The sequence below is a fragment of the Mobula birostris genome, chromosome 1 (assembly GCF_030028105.1).
Source record: "Mobula birostris isolate sMobBir1 chromosome 1, sMobBir1.hap1, whole genome shotgun sequence".
NCBI classification, from domain to species: Eukaryota; Metazoa; Chordata; class Chondrichthyes; order Myliobatiformes; family Myliobatidae; genus Mobula; species Mobula birostris.
Window position 1 is genome coordinate 70,728,776 of NC_092370.1, and position 22,103 is coordinate 70,750,878.

Genomic DNA, 22,103 nt, shown 5'->3' on the forward strand with positions numbered 1-22,103 from the left:
GATAGATATAAATGTAAAAAACATGACTATTCCAGTAAAACTATGATCATGAAACTGATCCAAGATTATTACCCATGTTAGGCTTAACATTAATTTTCAAAATGGCTAATTGAACCAAATGTGAAGTCCCCTCATTCAAATGTTGTAATATGAATTTCCTAGACCACCAAGTTAAGCTTGATTGTGCCTGAAGTGCATCCTGACTGATGAATCTCCTTAGACACATTGTGATTCTGCATAGAAACCTTTATTCATGAAGTACCTTTAGCTGAATACAGGCACGTCGAGAGAGTTAGGGGTCGGAGGTGGCGTGGTGGCCATCACTGAGGAGAAGGCCCAGAGGAGGTTATGTCACCTAGTCCATATGGACAACACTTCAGAGTTTTGAAAAATGTAGCTGAAAAGATGTTGGAAGCATTAATAGTTGTCTTTCAAGAATCAGTCTGGAAGGTTAAAAGAGAACTGGAAAATCATGAATATAACACCCCTGTTTAAGGTGGGAGGCACAAAAGAGGACATCACAGGCCAGATAGCCTAACCTCAGTCCAATGATTTTAGGGTCCATTATTAATTATGAGATTTAGGAGTAGTTGAAAGTACATGGTTTTAAAAAGAAAGATAATTCAGTGGTTTTATTAAGGAGAGATCTTGCCTGACAAACCTGCTAGTAGTCTTCGGGGAAGTTAACAAGCAGCTTATATAGAGAAGAGTCAGTGGATATTTTTACTTGGATTTTCAGCAGGTCTTTGATAAGATGTCACACACAAAGCAGCTAAACACGAGTTTGTGGTGTTAAAGGCAGGGTGCTAGCATAGACAAAAGACTGGACGACTGGCAGAAGACAGTGCTATAAAGTGAGCTTTTCAGAAGTTCCACAGGCGTCAGTCTGTGGACCACAATTTTTCACTTTCTATGTTAATAATCTGGTTAATGGTTAACTTGCAGGTTGAGTTTGTGTAAGGAAGGCAAAAGCCATGTTAGCAATCATTTTGAGAGCACTACAATATAAAAGCAAGCATGAACTGCTATGGTTTTATACGGCATTGGTCAGTCCAGCCCATTTTGAAATATTGACAGCAAACTGAGTCCGGTATCTAAGAAAATATGTACTGGCCCCAGAGGTCCAATGCAAATTGACAAGAATGATACTGTGAGTGAAAGACTCAATGTATAAGAAACGTTTGATGGTTGTGGGCCTTCAACCAGTGGAATTCAGAAGGATGGAGGGGGCGGGGAGTCTTCATGGAAGCATACCAGATATTGAACGGCCTGATTAGAGTTGATGTGGAGAGGATGTTCCCATTAGTTGGAGATTCCAGAATCTGAGGGTACAGACTCAGAATATAGGGGCATCCTTTTAAAAGAGAAATGAGGAATTTCTTCAGGTGGTGAATTCGAGGAATTTGCACAGAGGACTGTAGAGGGCAAGTCACTGGATGTACTTAAGGCAGAAACTGATACATTCTCGGTTGATGAAGCGTTGCAAGGCGAATGGGATTGGGGAAAAAGAATCAGCTTTGATGGAATATCAGAGCAGACTCGATGGGCTGAATGGCGTAATTTTGCTCCTATACCTTCTGATCGAATATCCGTGCATGGTGCCGTTTACTCTCTCCCATCTGCCTTAATCCATAATGAAAACCTTAATCTTTTCGCCAAAGGAAATTCAGGGTTAGTTGGAACATCTCATAACCTAGGAAATCTTAATATAACATACTACCTGATGGGCCAACAGCGTCCAAGCAAATAGTGCATTTTGCAAGATTTAGCTCATTACCAAGCACTTGTGACCATCGTTCAGAAAAATGCACACAGATTTGTGAAATATTATTATGTACTGTGCAAACTGGACATAATGCAAATATTGGGTGATAATTTGAATATTCACATTTTAAGCATAATTAACAATTACCTATTTTTAAATCCTCTCTTTCTTTGAAGATCTACATCTTAGTTTCCATGTTCTGGTTTCATGTCCCAGTGTCCTAACCCAACAGAACACAACCTCAAATGATATTCAAATACTCAGTTTGAGCAGATTCCCCTAATGTTCACCCCATTCTCTAAATCTGCTTCATTGTAGTTTACATTTAAACAGATCCCCAAGGTTGGATTGCCAATCCCTTCCCATGATCTACTGATTCCTCCTGAGAAATGCCACTGTGAAGGATACTTTCACAAACAAAGGTCTGCTATATTCTTCTGGGAATATTATTGCATTCCCATCTTCATGGAATAAATGGGGTGCAGCTGAACACAAGGGACACATCAAGAATGTTGCAGCCTAAAATCCTACCTGTCTACATTTAGCAGGAGACAAGACGCACACACTCATTTTCCCTGGAGGACAGGTTCCAAGCACACCTACTCTCCCTGGGGCTCATGTCCCACACTCACTGGCTCTTCCTGGGGGTAGTTCAACACACTAACTCTTGCTGGATGACAGAGCTACAGATTGATCTCACTGGGGTATGGATCTAACAGACGCCGACTCTCACTGGGGTGCAGCTCTACATACTGACTCTCAAAGGGAGACAAATTACAGACAACAATTCTGTAGGGTATTGGTCTAAACGGCACTGATTCCCTTTAATCCACATTTGCCTGTAACAAAATCAATTCTCCAATTATTTAATCTATTAATTTCACTTTGTAAATCTAATACAACCCAATAAAATTCATAAAGCTAGATTTCCCAACAACATAATGCACCTATGAATAGCAGACCACAGATTTCTCCCTCTCTATCACAATGGAATAAAACAAAATGCAAGTACACCTAAAATCAGGGTATAATACAGCACATCATATCAAGCTTAAAGTGCAATAGGCAAACAGTCCCTCATATAAGCTAACAGAAATCAATGTTTTTGAATACCAGAGCACTAGATGAGAAGAGTTAGTCTGCAATTAATGACAAGATACTGTTCTTGCACCTCTCAAGGCCCAATACATTGAAACAAGGTTATGACTTGAAAAAAAAATCTTGATTTTATACACCAGCCACTGACAGAATCCGTACCATGGTTTCTCTACAATACAGTAATATGACTTTCAGGATGCCAAGGTGATTTTTTCCAATAGGGTTGCTCATTTTTACCAAAAGGGTTTCCAGCATTTGTGTGTGTGCATGTTTTTTGTTTTTGCATTTAGATCAAAAGGATTAACATCTGTTGATGAAAAGCAAACTGAAGGCAAGACCTAAAACGGAGTAATTTTATGTGGGGAAAATTGCACGGGATACACTTTTCTTCTAATAGAAAGAATACCAAAATGCTAAAAGAAAGCTTCTAATAAAATAAATTTGTTCTATTTATGAAACTGAATGCTCAGATGTGAGATTTCAGGATCAGAAGAACCACCTGTCCATCTAACACAAACTTTGCAGGACCTATATTGTGGTCGGGTCAACCAGAAACTCTGATGAGATATCTGGGATAAGTGCCATGCTGGTCTAGCTTGAGAATTCAATTCAGAATAAGATGATTTGCGTATCCTCATGGCCTGTATCATCAGCTCTTCAACAATATTCCTCAAAAAAAATCGTATAAGATCGTTACATTTATGCTAATGACTGGGTTGTATAGGACATAGTAAAATTAACTATCTTAAGGTGTTTATAGGGTTCGAGCTATCAGGTTCAAGTTGAGTTTTACTAAGCTCGTCCAAACAGTTGTCAAATTGCAAGTATTATGTTGTGAAGGCACTGAGACAAGGGGTGGCAGAGCAGAGAAACGGTTAGCCTAACGTTATTATCAATTCTGTCACGGGAGGTTTTATGTTCACCCCATGACTGTGCTAGTTCCCTCTGGGTACTCTGGTTTCCTTCCACATCCCAAAGGTGGAGAGGTTAAGCGATTAATTTGTTACATGGGGGTCACTGGATGGTGTAGGCTCGATGAGCCCAAAGGGACTGTTACCATGCCGTATGTCTAAAGTACTACACACAGACTACTAGACAGGTATATGGAGGAACTTAAGGTGCGGGGGTTATATGGGAGGCAGAGTCTAAGGGTCAGCACAACATTGTGGGCCGACGGGCCTCTACTGTGCTGTACTATTCTATGTCTATGTTCTAAAAATAGAATTTTGTCTTTACGAACAATGAGATTAGACTTACCTCATACTGACAATTCAAGACAATTTATTTAATGTTGCAATGTTCAAGGTGAATTTTAATTTAAAAAAAGTCTAAAAATAAATTCACTTCACTATAACAATGATGCTTAAACGCATGCACACACCCCTTGCAACCAACACTCCCTCAACCCTTTTCCACCATAACATTTACCAGCTTTTTTCCATATTTCTTCTGGCAAATGACCAGATGGTCTGTGGAGGAACTCCCGATGGGAATCTGTATAGGAGAAAAATTTTGTGAGCAAGTCTATTTCTAGGTAACTTTGTACATCTTTACAGCAGTTGACTCTTTAGTTGCAAGTTTTACAGGACAAATTAAGTGTGGACCATGGCATGCATTTTTCTCTATGTCATTCCACTGTCAGAACACAGGGGCATCTGTAAGTAATGACATGGATTCACATATGCTGACACAATTATACAAATGCATGGCAATAGCATCCTACATGGTACTATTTCTCCAGCCAACATTAATTGCATTTGTCAGGCTCAGAGAGAGCTGGGACACAACGTGTGCAGCAGCTCATCTGACTGCAAATGTATTAATTTATCAACTGACACAAGTTGGTCGGACTGTTGATGGGGTGGTGGGAGACCAGACTTTGGAAATCTGAAGTCCAAAGATATTTCCAGCTGTTTTCTGGAGCTAATACATCTCCACTTAGATAGATAAGCAATTTAGATATACCAATAGTGAATGGGGGTGTATACAATTTGAAATTTGAGCCCTATTCACATTACTGTGAAGTCTGCACTAGATTTACAGTATAGTGGCAGCAGTATAAGCTTCAAAGCGCTACATTAAAGAGTAGGTTATGGGACCCAAAACTGTTACCTAGTTGGGCAGGATCGGTATTCACAGGACTCTGTTGTCTGGAATGGCTGCTGTTGCCGCTACCTTTTTTAATATCCTCTGCATCGCTGTATCGTCTGATCCAATAATTAAGCTCCTCACGATCAGCTTCTTGACATCGCCGAAGGACTGTAAGTGAACGCCTTGTCTTCTCTACCATATCCATGATACAGTTTAAAAGCTGGAACAACACCGGATGCATCAGTGAGCCTCTGAACCTGATCCTGTACTTTCACATACAAATCAAGGGACAAAAAATTCCGGAATATTTACAAACTACCACCTTTCCACATTCAAGTAACATTTCAATCAAGCTGTAGACTTAAAAATGAAAAATATTTTTATGCATTTACTTGAAGCTAGTATCAACACTGACCAGAAATCTGCCATATCCAACTCTAAAACATAATTTATATTTTTAATTATTCAGAGCAAATATAAACTATCCTTTGGTGCAAATAAAAAAGTTGTACTTTTGGTTAGCTTTTCAGTAAATTCATCAATTTTCTTACATGATCAAGGTGTTTCCACTCCTCTGCCCATTCCCTATCCGTTAGTCTATGATCAATCACTTCTTCTTGACGGGTGCCATGCATCCCTGCCAACAGTGGAACATAATTTCAGACTTCCAAAGCTATTCTGCTGGAAAACATGCCATTGTTTTTTTAATTATCCATCAAGTAGCTTATTGCCATCCCTCCAATACCCATCACTGACATAAAAGTGACACAGCCATCCTTCAACAAACACACCGGCTTTACCACAATGTCCATAGGCAAGCTTCGGTCAATTGCACACGCAACGCTCTCTGGTAATAATAAGCATACATCATCTCAACACGACTCTTCCTTTTAGTACATTATGGTGCCTTTGGCAGTTCAGCAGACAATAAATCAAGTAAATGGAATGGTTATTTTATAGATTTTTGCATGTGGTGACAAAGGACCAAAATTGATACTCACCGAGAGGTCTGTTCCTGTCCCTGAGGTCTCTGTGGTTGGGATGTCTGTATGAATCCCTGTAATGGTGAGCCATGGCCATATCATCCAGACGGTAGTGCTGAGGTGGGGGTGGTGTTGGGTGAGGCAGGCCGTTGGGCTGGTAGGATAACCCATTATTTGGACTAAACCGTTGGTTGGGACTTATAGTGCAGGGCCGCTTGCTGGGATGCTCTGAGTGCAAAGGCTCGCGATCGTAGCCATTCTCTTTGGTTCTGCAAAATGGGCAAGATAATCAAATATATATGAATTTTCAAAGCATAAAGCTACTATGATGTAGTAGTCATACGATAAACCTACAAAGCTCCCCTCATTAGCATTATGCTTGCCTGTACCAGTGTTGCCAAATCCTATTACAAATAGCGACCATATTTACACATATCAAATTTAGCTAGGTACATTGACTGACACATTCCTATGTTAGTGCAGAAACAGAATGATCTTTTTAATGAGCTCTTTTAATGAACTTAGAACCTCGTTGCAGCTATTCATCCATAGCTGACCATATGCAGAAAAAAAGCAGCAGCAATACTGTCAGTTTCCCTTCAACCAGCACTTTCTTGGTTACTCATCTCATGCCATCATATAAAGATTAGACAGGATTAAGCACAGTTCCATGGGTTCATTAATTAATTCAACAAGAAGAAAAAAATCCTTCCTCACTCAGAATTAATTTTCACAGTTGACGACAAGCTGTTGCGATTTAAAGAAGAAAAAGTACAAGTCAGCGATCATTTGTCTGCTTGTATTTGCTCCCATGATGCACCTGTGCAGATACATTCTGGCTCAGAAAGAAACCCCGTTCCATTGATAAATTGCAACCATTTGTCTCACCTGTCTGGAGTTCGCCTTTTCCCATTTTCATTAACATCAAGCAGCAACTCGGAGGAGTCGACGGGTGAGGTGGTGCTGGCATCCAGCAGCAGCTGCTCATGCTGTGCGAGGTACTGTGCTGGGTTCTGCTTGGCCAAGCGCGCGCAGTGAAGTAGCTCCCTCTGGAGCAGGGGTAGGTTGGCCTGCAAGAAGAGTGGCACAGCAAACAACATCTCTGTCAGCATGGTCACATAGGGAAAGATCATGCTGCTCCCTGCTAACCTTACAGATGAACGATTAAGCAAATAACAAAAGTGGCTTGACAACAGAATGAATTACTAGCTGCCCTTGGAAGGTACAATTTTGACTTTTTTTCCCCCCCAGTGATGGAATGTTAGTCATTATAGAGTGTCGTGGCATCACACTATAAAACACAGATTGCATTTAGCTTTAATTCTACATTGGGGGTGTAGTCATGAGCATGGTAAGGTACAATGTTGTCCATTTAGCAATATGCAGCATAAAAGTAAGCATTCAACCAGAGCTGAACTGCCAAGGTGGTTGCCATAGAGACAGCATTCATATGAAGTTGCATGCAGCACCAATCAAGAGTCATGAATTTACATTTCAGTGTTATCAGTCCATTCACTATGTGCTCCATAAACACTGTATATTATAACTTATCAGTTGAAACAATTCATGACACAGAAGGAAAATCCTGTTGTCCTTAGCAGTTTAAAATAAATCAAATTTGTACTTAAATTTAGAAATATGATTTGTTTTCGTCTGCAAGTTAATGACCTGTTAGCCTTCATCCCTCTGAATTGCCTAATGACTCAAAGCTCTGAACAACCAATGTGAATAGAAATATTCTTTAAGGCAGTGAATAGAATAGAAACATATTCTTCAAGGCAGTTCTACAAACCAATTTTACAGGTTCTTCCACCGACATTCCTGAACACAAGGCACTTAATGTTTCACTAAACTAATGTACCGCACAGCACATCATAACCTAGATACAATCACTTGGACAACAGGTCAATGTAAGTAGGAGAAATAGGTGGACTTGCACTTGAACCACATGAACATGTGCAAGCCAATCAGAATTTAATCACTAGCCAGAGACCATCGTCACTGGGAACCTGTCACTGTCTCAATCCTCTACTGCTGCTTCAATAGCCATTTACTTCAGTCATTAGGTCAAATGCAAAATTGATTTTTGAAGTTGTCGGTGTTTAGACACATTCAAACCACCCCAGTTTTTTTTAAGTTACAAAATCTCTATAGCTTATAAAATCTCACAGGGAGGCATGGAAACACTTTGGGTTGGGCTGCCACATGGTACATAACAGTGGCGCTGTCATGTTATAGGCGCCAAGCAATGATAACCAACAATAGTTTGAGAGACATTTAGATGATGTTTGGACAAGTACATGAGAAGGAAAGATTTAGGGATATGGGCCCAATGCAGGCAAGTGGGATAAGCTCAGTTAGACAATTTGGTCAGCATGGATGAGTTGAGCCAAAGGGCCCTTTTTGTGCTGTATAATTCTACAATTCCTGCTCTTTGAGAGCACCATATTATAGATTTAACTGCAAAAAAAAGGGGAAGGCAGTTAAGGGCAGTGGCATCTTGTATTCAAATTGGCTTAGTCAGAGGAAAACAATGATGGTGGTTAGATCAGCAAACACGAGAAAATCTGCAGATGCTGGAAATTCAAGCAACACACACAAAATGCTAGGCAGCATCTATAGGAAGTACAGTCGACATTTCAGGCCGAGACCCTTCGTCAGGATGTGGTGCAGTATTTCCCAGAGTACAATAGGTCACTTTCTCTTGCACCTCAAATATTGCTATACAAGGGTACAATTTCAAAGGTTGAACATAAAGTAAACTTAGGAAGTGCAGAGTAGTTGCTTATTGACTGAGAAAACAGAGCGATGAAATTGCAGCTATGTGGATGATGGCTTTTAAAAATCAATTGCATCAAATTTAATGGTGGAAGGGAAGAATCTCCAGAGTTATCCAGGGAATGGAGTTAAATAGATTACTCCCACGCTAGAGTACCACAGGTTCGTATCCACAAGCAAGTATTCGCCATTGCTCAGCAGAAGCAAATGCAATGTTAAATTACAAAGCAGTAAAATACGAGCTAGAGAAACTGTTTGTAAACCATATAGCACCCTGATCAGATTGTGCAAGTTTCCTCAATAAAGCACAACACATGCATTCAGACTGTGTAGAAAAGCTGTGGGGCTGATCTCTAGTGTCAAATAGTACGAATTGCAAGAAAAGACTAGAAACTGAAGATTTTCAGTTCAAAAGCAGTTGCCTGAAAAGTGATATTATAGATGTTTAGGTGATTCTCAAGTATTGTAAATGTAATGGAGAATATTACTAAATACACTGAAAGAGGAGGACAATAGGATCTAGCAACATGAAAAACTAAGGATTGACACTATGCAGGCACAATGAACACTGGCACATACTCCCAGCGGCAGAGACAAAAGCACTGGAAACATTTAAGAAATAATTGAATGCTGAAAAGGGGGATAATTTAGGATTTTCCTGGATGGATGAACTAAAATCAGTTTTTTTTTTAAACCTGTAATTATCTTGTGAACTGATTGGAGCAAAAGCAATTACAGAAGTGTTCAACACTCCCGAGTTGGGCAGAAGGATAAACACAAGGATTTATGATTGCTAACCAGAAGGCCAGATGGGCCAGAGCAATCTGCGAAGCTCTGTGGTCAAAAGAGATTCTAACCTTCCCTGCCTAGGCTCACATAGCTAATGACCATTTGGCCAGTCACTCCCAAGTACCTTAACAAAAAGACACTCTCATGGGGTTGGGAATAAAGCAGAAACCAAATGAAAATGAAGCATGCAAAGCAAAAGAAAAAGCTCAGGTGTAGCAAGGTCACAAAGCTAACGTTAAGTAAATGCCTCATTTTAGAATGAATTATCATGTTTTTTTTTGCAAAAAAAACACCTTTCCCACATAGAAAAGAAAAATATCTGTGCTATGCCAAAATGTTAGCTCAAACCTAGAAACATAAAGATTTTAAAAGTACTAAAGCCTCTGAAAGGAAAGCTATACAAAATTAATAAAGAGAATGGCTCATATGTTAAACATCTTGCACGCATACATCCATCTGAAACAATAATAAAAAATTATTCATTAATAGATTTCAAGCAGGAATTTAAGTCATTAATTGTGCTGATTTCACAATTCAATTTTGGAACAATTAAAACCCTCAAAAACATGCTTCCTAATCTGTGACTAAATCTGCAATTTTTTTCTTGTTAGGGTATTTGCTAATTTTCCATTCCCAACTAATAAAAAGTGTACAATGCATCTAGCCTACTTTATCCACCCAGAGATGGTCATCTTTGTTGTTGAAGACAACACATCTGAAGTTTGAAGCAAGCAACAAAAAAAACTTTTAAATCTACCACAAAAAACTGCAGCTTTCAGTTAAACCCTTCATGTCCCCTTGACCCACCGACTTAGATAGCATAGCAATTCTATAACTTCGTTTATTCCATCCAAAGCAATTCAGAAGATAAAATTGCATTATGTTTTCATTGTATTTGCATTATAAGCATGGGATGCATGCTTATAAGGCCTGGTTTTATTTCCCTTCCTTATTTGTCTTGCTTGACTATCTCAGAAATCAGTGCAGAGTCAATCACATTGCTGCAGAATAAAGTCACATGCATTCTTTACATGGTAAGAACAGCAGATTTCCATACTCAAGAGCATTAGTGTACCAGATGGACTCTTATGTCAATCAGGTCATTTCGCAGTCACCATTACTGATATTAACTATTTAATTGAATTACAATTCTTCAGTTGCAAAATAAAATGATTAGTTTAGACCTTTGGTCAAAGTGTTTGGCTACACACAGTCTGTGTATAATAATCTAGCAGTTTATAAATGCAAAATGCTTTAAAGTTTAATAAAACAGCATAATTGTTTGGAAAAACAATGCTTTATTCTGTACGGTATAGTCGGGTGCAATAATTTTAATATACCTTACAATCACAGTGGCACCTACTCACAAATCGTGGTTCTGTGAGTTTTCTTGGACCACTTTGCCTCAACCTTTTTCTTAACTTTGGTCCAGGTTAAAGAGCTCAGTTCCAGGAGTGAAGCCCAAGTGTATGTCCCTGATATTATGTCAGCACTTGACAGAATATGGCATCAAGAAGTTTGTAAATCTTGTCAATGGCCATCAAGGAGAAAGCAACCCAATGGCTAGACACAAATCCCCACAATAAAGAGGGAGCAATTGTTCGAGGTCAACCTTCCCAGCTTCGGGTTAGGGAAACTCCTATAAAAAGATTCAAGGCCTAATCTGCTTCAGCTGCGTCATCAGCTGGCTTCTTTGCCTCATAAGGCAGGAAGTAGGAATTTTACCTAATATTTACATAATGTTCAAGTGTATTCATATTTCTTCAACCAATTAAGTTCATCCCTACTTGCAACAAAATCAAGTCAACACTTAAACTGCTGAATAGTAAATAACATTCAAAAAGTCAGGCAGTCACCACCTCAATGACCACTCATGGCTTTCTCTTCCCAGACAATTGCACTACCATTGCCAAAGTCACCACCACTCAGATCCTGTAGGCCTTCAATAAGAAATTCAACGGGACCGTGCTATAGGAGTACATCATTCTACACTGGACTCGGTATCCTCAGAGATGACTCAGCTTTTAATATCTCAAAGAACAAAACAGAAGTCTAGAGCATGATGGAATTATGCATTAGTGGAGCTGCAAACACATTCAAGAAGTTCAGCATTGTCTGGGACAAAGCAGCTTGCCTGTCTGTACCCTACCTGTTGCCCCAATCATTTGTTCCCTCCATCAGTGATGCATTGTGGGCACAAGTGGGTACCAACTAGAGAATGTATTGCATTTACTCACCTAAGCCACTGTAATAGAACCTTTTAAATCCACAACCATCAAAATAAATGGTACAGTAGGAAAATGGGGACTACGAAATCAATTTCAGGGATCTAAAGAAGTAGGGTGGTCAAGGTAAATCACAATGGAAAATTCTGTTTCCAGTGACATTGAGGGAATCCTATGAATGAAGACTGTTATGGCAGAAGGAGGCAAATAAAACTGGAGACTATAGCAGTGTGAAGGGCTGAGGAAGAATTTTTTGCATTCATATCAGAATTATTCCTGGCCAATAAAAACTGAGTTGATAGATAATCAGGGTGTTTTTGTTTTGGGCAAGATTACAAATGTAAGCAGCTAAAATAATGGAAGTGCTGTGTGATTTGAAACCCAGCAGCAGAGTAAATAAGTTGTTCAAGTTGCACACAAGGAACAATTAGATTTATATGAAATATATTCCAAGGGAAAATAAAATCAGAAATATATCTGTGTGCTCTATATCTGAACCTTTAATTTACAAACAGAAACTTTTGATAGAATCTGCACAATAGATTAATAGTACATTAATTACCTATAGAAAAGCTATGGCTATTTATTCAAGTTTAGTAGAGTGTAATCAAAACTTGAACAGCTACCTTGAAAGATAGAAAACTGTGAATCAGGCACATCTATCATATCCTAGGGAGGGTGAACCCATTTGTGAGTGTGTGCTCAAAATGGCAATAATCTGAAAAATTCACTCATGTGTGATGGTAATTTTAAGCAGAGCTATCACTGATCAATAAATTATTAAAAATAATTGACTCTAAGGAAAAGGGATGAGTCCTGTTGCTCATTTGCGTGTATTCATTGTTTTACTATTAATAATAACATAACAGAGACAGATTGAAATAAGTATTGTAGAAAACCTGGTCAAAAATTAATATTAATCTTTTAAAAAGATAGTTTAAAAATAATATTGATAAATAGTATTGTTATTGTAACCACTTACTACCCAGAATATAATGTGCACACAAGGTGTGGAAGGACTTCAAAACCTATCCTGTGTTCTTGCAACCATCTAGCTGGCACCAAGCCAGTGTGAGAGTCAGAATCAGATTTAATATCACTGGCATATGTTGTGAAATTTGTTATTTTATGGGAACTGTACACTAAAATACATAATCACTATAAATATAAACATAAATAAAATTAAATAAGTAGTACAGAAAGAGAGGGTAAAAATGCCAAAGTAGTGTCAATGGATTCATTGTCCATTCACAAATATGACGACAGAGGGGAAGAAGCTGTTCCTGAAACAGTGAGTGTGTGCCTTCTGGCTCCTGTACCTCCTCCTCAATGATAGCAATGAGAAAAGGGCGTGTCCTGGGTGTTGTTGGTCCTCATTGATGGATGGCACCTTTTTGAGGCATCACCTTTTGAATGTGTCCTGGCCGCTGGGGAGGCTACAGTCCATAATAGAGCTGGCTGAGTTTACAACTTTCCAATCCTGTGCAGAGGCCCCTCCATACCAGATGGTGATACAACCAGTTAGAATGCGTTCCAAGGTACATCTGTAGAAATTTGCGAGCGTCTTTGGTAACATAACAATTCTCCTCAAACTCCTAAAGAAATATAACCACTGTCATGCCTTCTTGTAATTGTATCAATAAACTGGACTCAGGATAGATCCTTAGAGATGTTGACACCCAGGAGCTTGAAAATACTCACCCTTTCCACTTCTGATCCCTCAATGAGGACTGGTGTGTGTTCCCTTGAATTCACATTTTTGAAGTCCACAATCAATTCCTTTTTCTTCTCGGCGTTGACTGCAAGTTATTGCTGCAACACCACTTAACCAGCTGATCTGTCTTGCTCCAGTACGTCACCTCTTCCCCATCTGAAATTCTGCCAATGGTCGTTCTGTCGTTAAATGCTCCCAATGGCGTGCATCTCAAATAGCCCCTGACAACCATGTCCAGCTCCTGGCCTTCAGGTATGGCTTAGCTACTAAGCTGTTTCTATTGGCAGAAGGGTCGCCGGGGGTTACTAGCACTTAAAACCAGTTCCTTTAGGCAGATGGGGCTCAGCAGCTGTGGTTGGCAGCTCATCTAGAAGGAAAACTTGATCTTGAACTCCCACTGCCTTGTGATTATACCCACTCATGGGGAAGGCTTCAAGAGTAAACCCCAAGGGAAAAATCCATAGCTGGACTGCCTAAGGCAGTCCAATGCTGACTGGAAACACGTGCAATGCTGCTGGTGCCAAATTGTATCCGTCTCTTCCGTTCCTTTGGATTCATTGGCTGTGCAGTGAGGCGGAGCCTGCTGCATGGGCAACAGCTGGCTCTCCAAATTGTACTGCCCTGCCCTGCCTCGCCTACCGGCTTGTATATTATGTAATATCCATGGCCAACCCCAACCACAGACGGAGGGAGGGTCTTGTTCACTCATTCAGCTGTGTCATTTGAGCAGTGCCTAGCCGCATAACGGTGGGTGTAGAGAGAGTAGAGCAGTGGGCTAACCACACATCCTTGAAGTGAATGAGTGTTGATTATCAATGAAGTGGAGATGTTATTTCTGATTCGCACAGACTGTGGTCTCCCTGTGAGGAAGTCAAGGATTCAGTTGCAGAGGGAGGTACAGAAGTCCAGATTTTGGAGCTTGTTCATTAGAATTGAGAGTACGATTGTGTTGAATGCTGAGCTGTAGGCAATGAACAATGTTTCCTGTAAAAACATCTCACTGCTCTTAGGTTGTAAAATAAATCATTTGCTGTTTCATTTGGCTATAAAGATAATCAATTTGTACCTTATTATTATGGATGCTGTTTAAAGAACTGAAGGGGGTGCCTGCATGCTGGATGCCAACAAAATTTCTGTGTCTGCCATCTTAGGCACATACTCCATAGGTTCACTACCCTTGCCACATGCAAATTTGAAGTTTAGAGAAGAAAATTCTTTTTTGTATTTTTTTAAATTATAAATTTCAAGTTCAGTACAAAAAGAGTTAATTTTGATACCAACGCTTCACCAAACTAAGGAAGTGACAAAACAAAATAGTGGGGGAGGGTAGTATTCCAGCACCAGAGAAAGTAATTACAACAGTGTGTAATATCTTTCCTGTAAATGATTCTCCATAACATGAAATAGAATCAAGAATCTGTGGCTTACATTAGCCTAATGAAAACAAGACTTTAATGCATATTGTTACAGCTGGGATTGAATGCAGTTATTAAGGTCCATGTTCCCACAACCATATGGTTTTTGTCATTAATGTCTCCTCTGAGGAAAGGCACTAAAATTAGAAAAAAAGTTGCATCTTTGATTCCAGCATTCCCCTATGAAATGATATTGTAACCATATGGCACAGAGCAGAGAACGAAGATTCTGGAAGTGTCCTTGTATGCTTTTTTGGCTTTTTTCACCGCCAACTGACCCTGAGGGGAGCTGTTTCCACCGTAAAAAAAATTGTAATATTCACAAAGGAAATGGTATTTGCATGATGCAATTCAAACTTAGCACTTATAGCTGCTTGGCCACAAGCAAGCAATCATTATGTGCTTTTTATTAAATTAAATATTTTTAGAAAATAGCCCAAAGCTTTCAAAAAGATTTTGAAATGCATGATTGCAGTAAAACCAAACCCCCATTGGTACATTTTAATTTTACATGATAGTTCTTGGAAAAAAAAGTATCTTAAGAAAATATGCCTACACCTTAGCATGTTTCTGAGCGCCAAGCCTGAAACTACTTCAGCATTTTAATCTATTACTGAAAATCTGTCCATGTTTTAAAATATATATCAGTGATCAATCTGTTCAGATTGACCAACATTTGCTGATGGAGGGTCGGAAGGTCTGTCCGCTTGATCCTTGACATTTTATGACAGTTTATATCCAGTTCCTGTCAATATAATATAGGGGCACAGCAAACATGCAAAACAAGATGTATGGCATATTTCCTACAATCTTTTGGAAAGGAAAATGTCAAAATAAGTTTTAAAGCCTCAGCATTAAACATGATTTTGATCTAGGAAAGCCATTTCATTTTTTTCAGAAATTAGGATACTGACTTTGACATGAATTACAAACACCTGGAATCGGTGTTTAAGATTACTTCCAGTTACTTTATTAAATATTGCTCTCATTTTTGTAATCAAAACATTCTTCAGACTTTAAAAATCAAATCATTGTATTAAATGTGCTTTAAACTGATATGACATCATAAAATATGGGTATATTTCTTGCAGTTGCAGGCTTTAATACAGCACAGAACCTTATCAATGGTTTCTAGGACCAGTTATATAAAAAAATGCCACAATTACCTTTAAAAATGGTATAACAAAAGGTCGGAGAGGAAAATTCGTAGCTTCTTGAAGTTTGGAATGAAACTCTTCAATTGTCAACGTAGAATTCTGTAAAATAAGTTTTTAATACCATGAAAATAACATCTTCACTACCACCACCACAGGCTTAAACAAAGCACATTTCTCCATTCTATTCGTGACATTTATTTGGATGAAAGGACAGAATGAAGACCTTATGACATACATTGAATATAGCCATAAAAGTAATTCTAGACATTGAAGTCATGTGTCCTTTGTACTCACATTTTCACTTCTTTACTAGAGACATTCATGAACAAAAGTATCCCTTGTAATAAGTTCCATGGCTTGATGTCATCTATACTGCCCGAGGTGACCTTTGAGTGCAAATGTCGAAGAGTTGAATTCACTAGCAAGTTCACTGCCTTTACAGCTTAACCCTTTGACTACTAATAAACAAATTCCTGCATCAACCCTGCTTATATTTTAAAATATGAAACTGTTTTAGAAAGCACAACCCTGAAATCAACAGTGTAGAATAATACTGCCTTTGAATACTTAACTTAAGTTACTTTCAACTGCTGTTTCCAGTTTATTTGGCAAAGTACTAGCTAATTTAAAACAAAGACTTAAATTCTTTAAGTTTGCAGATAGGAATTTTTTTAGCAAATGCTTAAAACGAGCATGATTACTTCTTTTCCAGTATCTAATTCAAAAACAAAATACTAAAGTAATAGTGCAGAAATCACAGAGGTTAGTTTTTTTCTGGAAAATGAAAGAATTAAAGAATTTATACTTTGAAATTCAATGTATTATTTTCTCAGTACTCATCCATGGTTACAAACTAATAATCAAATCAACTGTTGCATTGATACCTACAATAATATATTCATAGTTATGTGTTGTTTTATAATTGAAAATAGATTAACAAATTAATTCACACAATTTCTATATGTTCTATTGTTTTTGTCAGTTGAATTCATGATGATACTTCATGTACAGGGATGAATATAAGTATTTCATTCTTCGTTTGTGAGGTCCTGATGCTAAGACAACTATGTAGTCAGAAATTTACCTTGCATGCTCTATAAAAGAACAATACTAATGAAAACGTTCAAGATACATCAAGACTATTTAATCAGCAACTGATCAAATACTAAATATGGAACATTCCTTATCATAGGACATTGGCAGTCTCTGGACACCAAATAACACATATCTAACACGAGGTAATGCATATACTGTATATTGATAATGCTTGTAGGAGGCTGAGAAATCACTGGGAGGATGCTTCAAAGAGATCTGTGGATTCTAGCAGTTAAAGATACTCTATTAAATAAGAGAAAACATTACCATCTACCAAGTAACCAACCCCTATAAAGTTTGATGCTGCTTTAGGAGTAACAACATTAAATATGACAAAATATCATAAGTGCTTCATAAAAGCATTTACAAACAGAATTTATTTGGAGATATTGGGGCATGCGATGAAATGCATAAGACACAGAAGCTTCCTTGTGGCTCTATGGGACTGGCTTGTATCATCCTTACTACAGGGGAGCTTCTTTGACCCATTCTGACCATTAGACCTTTCCTACTTGTCTGCTCTCATATAAGTCCAGTGACATGCCCCTCCCACCAACCACATCAGGGATCATTTATAGCAACCAATTAGCCTACAAACCAGCATGCAAGGGGAATCTAGAGCATACAGGGGAAATGTGCCAACTCGACACAGACAGTGCTGAAGATCAGAATCGAAACCAGATCACTGGATGTTTGTGCGATACTGGCAGAGCCACTGTGCTATTCTTCTTCCAAAAGCTGTCATTTTCTATACCTCAGCGCCGCTTTCCTACACTAAGCCCACAGACACATTGATTTCCCGATTTCAAAATAATTGCTTTCTTAACTCAACAGCTGAGGCTTCACAGTCCTCCTGGTCGGAGCTCCAAATATTCAGAAGGAATAAAGGAAAAATAAAACTCCTCCTTTGCACAGAATGGCTGATGCCTTACTTCAAGACTGTGACTTCTCATTCTTGACTTCTAAGGAAATCAAACTGACCTCTAGTCTGTTAAGCCACGTAAAAATATGCACCAGTAATATCTCACATGTCACTCTTCTGAGTTTAGGGTTGGTATGAAAAGTTCACCAATATATTACTCTTATATTACTGAAATATTAACACTCTTCCCTGCTTACGGGGAACAAGGAGATGGCAAATGAACTAAATGAATATTTTGCATCAGTCTTCACTAGCACTAGCAGGGTGCCAGATGTTGTAACGTGTGAATGAAGAGAAGTAAATGCAGTTACTATTACAAGGGAGAAGGTGCTCAAAAAACTGAAAGACCTAAGTGTACATAAGTCACCCGGACATAAGAACATAAGAAATAGGAGAGGGAGTAGGCCATCTGGCCTGTCAAGCCTGCTCCGCCATTCAATAAGATCATGGCTGATCCGGTCATGGACTCATCTCCACCTACCTGCCTTTTCCCCATAACACTTAATTCCCCTACTATGCAAAAATCAATTCAACCTTGTCATAAATATATTTACTGAGGTAGCCTCCACTGCTTCATTGTGGTGAACTCCACAGATTCACCACTCTTTGGAAAAGCCATTCCTCCTCATCTCCATCCTAAACTGACTTCCCCGACTCTTGAGGTTATGTCCCCTAGTTCTAATCTCACCAACCAGTGGACACAACTTTCCTGCCTCTGTCTTATCTATTTCTTTCATACTTGCATATGTTTCTATAAGATCTCACCTCATTCTTCTGAATTCCAGTGAGTAATAGTTACAGGTGATTGAATCTCTCCTCATAGTCGAACCCTCTCATCTCTAGAATCAACCTGGTGAACTCCCCGACACTGCCTCCAAAGCCAGTATATCCTTCCTCAAGTGATGAGACCAGAACTGCATGCAGTACTCCAGCCAAGGCCTCACCAGTACCCTACAGGTTTGCAGCAAAACGTCCCTACTCTTAAATTCAATCCCTCTTGCAATGAAGGCCATCATTCCATTTGCCTTCTTGATAGCACCTGCAAACCAATTTTTTCCAATTCATGTACAATACTAAGTCCTTCTGCACAGCAGTATGATGCAATCTTTTACCATTTTGAATCTGATCTTCCATTTTTCCTTCCAAAGTGGATGACCTTGCGTTTACCAACATTGTACTCCACCTGCCAGATCCTTGCCCACTCACTTAGCCTATATCTCTCTGGTCTCTCTGTATCTTCTACATAATTTGCTTTTCCACTCAAATTAGTATCATCAACAAACTTAGATACACTACACTCAGTTCCCTCTTCCAGATTGTTAACGTATATCGTGAACAGTTGTGGGCCTAGTGCCAACCCCTGTGGCACACTGCTCACCACTGATTGCCAGCCAGAGAAACATCCAACTCTCTTTCTATTGGTTAACCAGTCTTCTGCCATGCTAATACATTATCCCCAACTCTGTGCATCCTTATCTTATGGTCAAGTCTTTTATGTGGCACCTTACCGAACGTCTTCTGGAAATTAAGTAAATAACGTCTATCTGTTCCCCTCTATCCTCCATGCCTGTTATATCCTCAAAGAACTCCAGCAAGTTTGTCAAACAGGACCTGCCTTTGCTGAATCCATGCTGCATCTGCATGGTAAACACATTTCTTTCCAGATGCCTCACTAGTTCTTTAATGATAGCTTCAAGCATTTTCCCAACTACAGAGGTTAAAGTAATTGGCCTATAGGCACCTGCATTTTGTCTACATCCTTTTTTCTACAGTGGCGTAACATGCGCCTTCTTCCAATCCACTAGGACCTGCCCTGAGTCCAGAGAATTTTGGAAAATTATCACCAAAGCATCCACTATAACCTCTGTTATTTCTTTCAATGCCCTGGGATGCATTTCATCAGGTCAGAGGACTTGTCTATCTTTAGGCCCACAAGTTTGCTCAGCTCTACCTCTTTAGTGATAGTTATTATATCAAGCTGACAAACTGCACCCTAGGGTTCTGAAAGAGGTAGTGTTACAGACTGTGGAGGCTTTAGTAATGATCTTTCAAAAATCATTGGATTCTGGCACGATGCCAGAGGACTTGAAAATTGCAAATGTCACTCCACACTCTAAGAAAGGAGGAAGGCAGCAGCAGAAAAGAAGTTATAGACCAGTTAGCTTGACCTCAGTGGTTGGGAAGATGTTGGGAGTCAAGGATGAGGTTATGGAATACTGGTGACACAGAATAAGATGGGATAAAGCCAGCAAAGGTTTCCATGAGGAAAATCTTGCTTGACAAACCTGCTGAAATTCTTTGAAGAGATTACAGGTAGGATAGATGAAAAGGATGCAGTGGATGTTGTATATTTGGACTTTCAGAAGGCCTTTGACAAGGTGCCATACATGAGGCTGCTCACCAAGTTAAGATGCCTATGGTATTACAGGAAAATACTAACATGGTTAGAGCACTGGCTGATTGGTAAGAGGCAGCAAGTGGGAATACAAGGATCCTTGTCTGGTTGGCTGCCAGTGGCTAGTGGTGTTCCATTAGGTTGGTGTTGGGGCCAGCTCTTTTTATGCTGTATATCAGTGATTTGATTGATAGAATAGATGGCTTTGTTGCCAAGTTTGAAGATGATACAAAGATTGGTGGAGGGGCAGGTAGTGTTGAGGAAACAGGTAGGCTGCAGAGGACTTAGACAGATTAGCAGAATGGGCAATAAAGTGGCAAATGAAGTACAATTGGGAAATGCATGGTCATGCATTTCAGTAGCAGAAATAAATGTGAAGACTATTTTCTAAGTGGGCAGAAAATCCAAAAATCTGAGATGCAAAGGGACATGGGACCCTAAAGGTTTACTTGTAGGTTGAGTTGGTGGTGAGGAAGGCAAATGCAACATTAGCATTCATTTCAAGAGGTCTTGAATACAAGAGTAGAGATGTGATGCCGAAGCTTGATAAGACACTGGTGAGGCCTCACCTTGACTATAGTGAACAGTTTTGGGCTCTTCATCTTAGCTATAAACTCTAACTCAATATAGCATACAACTCAAATATGTAACATATTGCTCTCTAGTCATCTATCACATATTTTAAATTGTCTCAGGCCTAGAAATGTAATCAGTGTGGAGGATTTCTTATTCTTGTGGGATAACACATTTCCCGACAGGGGGAAATCACTCTGCTTGGCAGGAGAGACTTGTGGCTATGGAACAATCTCAGGTTCTGGCGCCTTCTCCATGGTAGTAGCATGTGTTGACTCTGGGACTACAGGAAGAGGCTCTGACAGCTCTGGACTCCTCTCTTCTCTAACAATTGACTCTGCACTCCTTAACTGGACCCACTTTTGATCACCTCCGTAGTCCCTCACAGGACTATTTGTCCATAGTGAAACATCAAACTTCCTTGTTTGAGGAGCCCTCAGTTTGTCTCAGCTTTTTGTCCTGCATATTCCTTCTGAGATTGGGTTTGAGGAGATCCAAGTGTGACTGCAAGGAGGACCCAGGAGCTGCACAGCTGGTGAGTGCTGTTTGTAGAGTGTGCTGCAATGTGGTATGCAAGGAGGTAATTGCAAAGCTTCTGATTCAGTATCAGTGCAGTGTGCTCTTTAAACTCTGGGTAAACCTTTCCACAAAGCCACTTGTAGCTGAGAGGCATGAGCAGATGTAATGTACGTCTTATTCCATTCATTTTTCAAGAATGACTGAAACTGTTCCACAACAAACTGTGCTCTGTTGTCACTGACTAAGTGTTCTGGAACACCAGTCTGGCCACCTTGTAGTGGCATCTGCTACTGCCAAAAAAATCTGTGCCCATGAATGGTTGGGCAAAATCCACATGAATCTTCTGCCAGGGCATTGCAGGTCACTCTCAGGAATGAAGAGGCCCTTCTGGGTGTGTGGGCATCCTGAAGACTGCATGACAAGCTGCTTGATCTGCTGGTCTATCCCACGCCACCAGACAAAGCTTGGAACCGTTTTCATTTTCAACACAATTAGATGACCAGCATGTAGCTCCTCCAATACTTCAGCTCTCAGCTTGAATGATACAACAACTCTCAATCACCACATAATGCAACCACCATCAA

At 39.5% G+C, this 22,103-nt stretch overlaps 1 protein-coding gene across 8 annotated transcripts in view; it reads right to left on the minus strand.

Annotated features, from left to right (window-relative positions):
- Positions 1-22,103, minus strand: part of runx1t1 (RUNX1 partner transcriptional co-repressor 1) — a 97,103-nt gene that overhangs the window by 25,879 nt on the left and 49,121 nt on the right. For 7 of the 8 annotated variants that reach the window (XM_072256888.1, XM_072256886.1, XM_072256883.1 and 4 more), the window contains 6 exons: positions 16,025-16,114; positions 6,826-7,007; positions 5,956-6,206; positions 5,506-5,591; positions 4,976-5,174; positions 4,292-4,357 (listed from right to left, as the gene is read on the minus strand). In XM_072256888.1, the coding sequence (XP_072112989.1) occupies positions 4,292-4,357; positions 4,976-5,174; positions 5,506-5,591; positions 5,956-6,206; positions 6,826-7,007; positions 16,025-16,114 (874 nt within the window). The remainder of the gene's footprint in view (positions 1-4,291; positions 4,358-4,975; positions 5,175-5,505; positions 5,592-5,955; positions 6,207-6,825; positions 7,008-16,024; positions 16,115-22,103) is intronic. The other variant, XM_072256877.1, reaches the window with a different exon arrangement.